Raw genomic sequence first — 5,624 nt, 5'->3', positions numbered from 1 at the left:
GCATTGCTAAAATGTTGTGTAAAGCAAGATAATGAAAGACCAATAGACTAGTTATCTATTAAACTGCTGTATGCAATCCTGCTGAGCCCTGTATCTGCAGATCTAAGCGATACAGCTATCTATCAAAAATAAATTTAAAACAAACATTAAACACAGGATAATACACCTATATGGTCCTTCATATTCTGTTCGTTCATCTGGTAAAGAAAAAAAAAATGCACCCATGAATCCAGTCTTTGGAGCTTGAATCAGTTCATTCAACAGCATTAATTTATTTCAGTGCTAATATTGAAAAGCATTCAATGTACAGACATATATATACCTTCCGATATGACTAAACTGATTCTGATCATGTCAGATTATGTATCAGAATATCAGAAATAATCAAACAGTGTATGGAACTGGTCTGCCTACATTACATGTTAGTCATGTGTATTATACTGTGTAGTATGATATTCCTATAAATCCACATTTATAGGACTACACACATGCTACATATTGTTAAACTTCTTAATTGCAGTATTCTAACAATATTCATCAAGCGTTAATATACTCCTTCACTTTTCCATACAAGCTTATCACCAGGCTTCTCTTCATGCTCACTAGCTTCTACTTGTTTACATGAAATCCAGTATAATTGTGTTTTTAAATTAACAGTAAAAGCAGCTTTTGCACACATCAGGGCCATACTCAGGACGGTTAACTACAAAACGATGCCCAAGCAACTCTACAGGAAGTGATGAACTTTCACTTTAGCCAGGACATTGTAGAGCCTTCATCTCTAGTTCTTCATTATTCTAATCTCTGAAAGATTAAAAAAAAAAAAAAAAGTTTAAATATACATGCAAAATATACATACACACACACACACACACACACACACACACATATATATATAAGGCTATACCGTTACTTTCAGAATGGGACTTTTTTTTATTCATTCTACAGGACTGTTAAAATCGGAAGAGAATAATGATCTGTGGACCCCTAATTCTCATGCCAACCACACATTTGTGAGGCAGTCATGTGACCATTAGATATCCATTACACCTGAACAATATCTCACTGTGCATCCATCAGTTTGTCATGCATGTGTTCTCTGTTACTTAGCACAGAGGAAGTAGTGTGTTCATATGTGTGTATGGGTGGGTGTGTGTGTGTGTGTGTGTGTGTGTGTGTGTGTAGGAGAGAGGTGGGGGGGAGAATTAAAGACAGAGGTAAGAGCGATGGAAAATTATATAAATATGTACGTGAGCCCAAAAAAAACATGTAGCTGAAGAGAAAACATTAACATTACTAATTTTCCTAGTAGCAGAGGAGAGTCAGAAGATCTTTCAAATGCAATTAGTAAGGAGACATATTGCCTAATCTGTTGACATCAGTTTTACTCATTAGTACTGATTTAGCTAAATTACATCCTGACTTTAGTCTCATTTACTGACAGTTCATGACCATGGTTTTAAGATGATTGCAACATACTTGACCTAGTTGGGTATTTTTTATATAAAATGTAGGAAGTGGGAAATTAGCTCATAGCTTGTATGAATCCATTTTATTAATCAAATCTGAGGTGAATAACATTATTTAATCATAATTTCAAACAAACATGAAAACTGCAAATTTGTGCTGAAAGTGAGAAGAGTGCTGGAGTAGCTCTGCTAAAAATGATTTTTTTTATCACTGTAAGTTACATGACAAGCACTTAGTTCACCCCAAAAAAAAATTGCTGAAAATGTACGCATCCTCGAACCATTTATATCGGAACAGATTCAAAGAAATTTAACATGACATCATTTGCTCACTAATGGATCCTCTGCAGTGAATGGGTGCCGTCAGAATGAGAGTCCAAACAGCTGATAAAAACAACAAAATAATCCACCTGTGATCCACACCACTCCAGTCCATCAATCTTGTGAAGCAAAAAGCTGCATGTTTGTAATAAACAATAATATTGCATTCTCCAGTCATCTCATCTGAATCAGGAGAGAAATATGGGCAGATCAAGCACCGTTTATAAGCCAAGACAGTCCAGAACAGTTCCAAACAAATACGTCAGTGGATTTTAGTGTGAGGACAACAACATGGGGATGGACTTTTTCACTGGAGAAAGCATTATTATAGATTACAGGCTCGTTTCACTTCACAAGATGTTAAATGATTGACAGGATTATTGTGATGCTTTTATCAGCTGTTCAGGCCTGAGAGTGAGTTTCAGCATATTGTCATGTTGTAGTGAACTATTCCTTTAAACTTTCTGGTTTTAACAGAAGTGTAGTATATAAACAGAGTAATACTTCAGCTTACTCTGGTTACATCATCAGACTCTTTTAGTAGCACTGCATCATCATGACCTAAATTAACCTGCTCAAAGTCTCATTTCAAAATGAGTAATATGCAAGCAGACCCAGGTGTCCCCTTGAGAGCTCTAGAAATAGACAGATCTATACACAATGCTGCAGCTAGTCCTAGATCAGAAGGAAGTGGGTTATTCTATTACTCTAACCCTTGCAGCACTCTATCGTATAGTGATGCTAATACTGCTAAGAGAACTTTGCCTGTTTCCATTAAGCCACTGCACACTAAGCAGGAGCTTCTGTATAGTTATTGGTCATATGGAGATGAATCTTCAGTTTTGTTTAATTCTGGAAGTACTAACAGGTTTGCATTCGGAAAATCCAGGTGGGCTCTTGATGCAACCCAGACAATGAGACATTTAATCAGCTAATATGAGGAGCCTAATCTAACTCCTCCTTTACAAAGAGGAGCCAAAGCCATGCATAAGCCATCACATTATGCTCAAATGAGGGCGCTCCGCTTGAATAAACAAAGAACAGAATACAATCTCCTGAAAATGTACCCATGGCCGATTAAAATGGATCCTGCAGTGGGGGTTTTACTGGAAGGCTGCCCTGACCACCCTGTCACTCAGGGGCTGGGTGGGTCTGAAGTTGTCCCCCAGCATCCCATCATTGCCTTCTGGAAGCTCTGCTCCTTTAATATGGGACCTGAGACGACGAAACTCCTCAATCTGGGGCAGAGAAAAGTATTGAATGTTAGTTGAAAGAAGGCCAGCATTCACCTGTGCGCTGCAGTGGGTGGGTTAGATGTGAGCAGGGGCCAAAATTAACTCTTTCCACAGTGGGCACTGGTGGGCGAATTGACAAAAAACAACTGACAATAAATGTGATCCGGGACCACAAAACCAGTAATATGTTGCACAGATATATTTGTAGCAATAGCCAACAATACATTGTATGGGTCAAAATTATTTTTCTTTTATGCCAAAAATCATCAGGATATTAAGTAAAAATATTTTAAAAATGTCCTACCATAAATATATTACAACTTAATTTTTGATTAGTAATATGCATTGCTAAGAACTTCATTTGGACAACTTTAAAGGGGATTTTCTCAATATTTTATAAAAATAGTTTCTCACCCTCAGATTCCAGATTTTCAAATAGTTGTATCTCGGCCAAATATTGTCCGATCCTAACATCATCAATGCATACATCAATGGAAAGCTTATTTATTCAGCTTTCAGATGATGTATAAATCTCAATTTCAAAAAATGACCCTTATGACTGGTTTTGTGGTCCATCCAGGGTCACAAATATATTTCATACATGAACCTGTATTTTGCATTATATTTATTAAATATTTTTGTGCATATGACAAATTTAAAATTCAATTACTTTGGAATAAATATAAACAGGCACGTGCACACATAGACATCAAAGGGGGCTTGAGCACCTGCCCTTTTTCTTCCTCGAGAGAAATTGCCCCTTTTTTTTTCTTTTTTTAAAATAAATGAATATTTGTATATATGTGTGCGTGTGTATGTATTACTGTTTGCGCACAGCTTTCCCTGTCAAACAAATAAAAAATCAAAATATCAGGTCGGGTCAGGAAATGCCTTTCTTCCTCCTCGTCTCCGCAGCACAGCAGTGTAGCACACATTGATCGGCACATAACAGGAAGAGAGCCGCAGAAGTGAAGCCCTCCCTCCCTTTCCAGTTGTGTTTGTCTTGGTGTGGAGGTGAGTGGTGATGAACAAAAGACTTAAGCTACCTGTGCCTCGAATTTACAGCTAATCATCCAAAAGACAAATATAGTGAATTTGTCTTGCTAACATCCATGACTCATGAGAGCTACCATGTAACTTAAAGTTAGCTAAAGTTTAGCTAAGGCAATAGGAAGTCTAGTAGGTTGGACCAGTGCGTGTTCTTTCACGGCATGATTCTGTTTATTAAAATGCATTTAGAATGATCACAAAATACAAGATATGGGGGCAGAAATGTATATATTTATATAATTTCATATAGTTAATCAGTATCACAGGAAGACTGACGTTTTTTCCACCAAAAAAAAGCATGATTACAAATGTGATATTGATTTTATACAGCAGTTCAATAAACAAGAATTTAAAATTAAGACACTTGCATTTTAGACACAATATTGACTGTTTTTGCTCTATTTCGTCAACAGATATAATAACAATTTGCGTCTCCGAGCAACACAACGCTGTTTTGTTCCTGAATGAATCAACTGTTTAAATGATTTGGTTCAGTCGCAATGACTCACTTATTAACAGTTACTTGCTGCCACCTGCTGGCAGTTTTAATTTCACATTTAAAGTATCTTTTCATTTTTTTTAAATAATTTAAATTGTTTTATGTTTAAAATATCAAACCGTTTTAATGCATTTGTAACTGCAGGTTAAATACATTCATGTCCTGCATTAAACAGTGTGTAAATGCATCTAAATGCCACTTCTAATGCAGCTTCTTTTCGCTTCTTTTTTTAGTTTTCGCTGCATTGCAAAGATTAATTTTGCCAATACTGATTTCATTTGCTTGATAATAGCCCAAATGACTTATTATTCTAATTGATTGATTAATTTTAAGAATTTGACTGAACAGTTGATGCACGCTTTTAGAAAAAAGGGCTTTATAAAGGTAAAAATGCCAATAAAAGGTGAAAAGATTCATTTCTATCACTGCTATGAACTGATCACCACACAGAATATGCAGAATATCAAAAACTTTAGGAATCAGCTGTCCACAGTAGTCCTTAAGATATCAGCACAATCAAAATATAATAAAATTTGCATTCAGCACAAGCAAAATATCGTCTAATTATCAATATCAATAAAATCCCAGAAAATATTGAGATATATTTTTTGTTAATATCGCACACCCCTAATATATTTAACGTTTTGTTTAGAAAAAATTAAAATAAATATGAGAAGTGCCCTTTTTTCCACTTGAGCTCCTGCCCCTCAAAATGTTTGTGCACGTCCCTGGTTAGCACAATTATTCCTGCTATTTGAAATCCTACCTTTATTTGTCAAGAGCACACCTCCCTTAAAATGTCTATGGAGGCAGCTCATTAGGTTTTTGGAACAGAGTGATTGTATTTTCTTTATGAGAATAGGACGTTTTGGAAAAAGAACGTTCATTTCATGGATGTCTTGTGGCCTGACAGCACAAGTGCGAAAATGCTGAAACTGTGAAGGCATTTCTCACCATTACTCTTCCTCGTCTCCTCCTTCGTGAGTTTCTGCTGCACTGTGGCTTTTTGCACACTCGAGCCCTTTCCCGAGACCTCTTTGACTGATTCGC

At 36.3% G+C, this 5,624-nt stretch overlaps 1 protein-coding gene across 1 annotated transcript in view; it reads right to left on the bottom strand.

Annotated features, from left to right (window-relative positions):
• Positions 1–248: 248 nt before the first annotated feature.
• The window catches only part of LOC107693711 (carbonic anhydrase-related protein-like), a 16,753-nt gene continuing 11,377 nt past the window's right edge, over positions 249–5,624 (bottom strand). Inside the window, exons 8-9 of the mRNA XM_016493176.1 lie at positions 2,858–3,028; positions 249–804 (exon numbers count right to left, since the gene is read on the bottom strand). Coding sequence (XP_016348662.1) covers positions 2,894–3,028 — 135 coding nt within the window. The 3' untranslated portion in view covers positions 249–804; positions 2,858–2,893. The remainder of the gene's footprint in view (positions 805–2,857; positions 3,029–5,624) is intronic.

This window comes from Sinocyclocheilus anshuiensis, unplaced genomic scaffold (assembly GCF_001515605.1).
Source record: "Sinocyclocheilus anshuiensis isolate Anshui unplaced genomic scaffold, SAMN03320099.WGS_v1.1 scaffold1472, whole genome shotgun sequence".
Classification (NCBI taxonomy): Eukaryota; Metazoa; Chordata; class Actinopteri; order Cypriniformes; family Cyprinidae; genus Sinocyclocheilus; species Sinocyclocheilus anshuiensis.
This window is presented reverse-complemented; position numbering and strand designations above follow the sequence as displayed.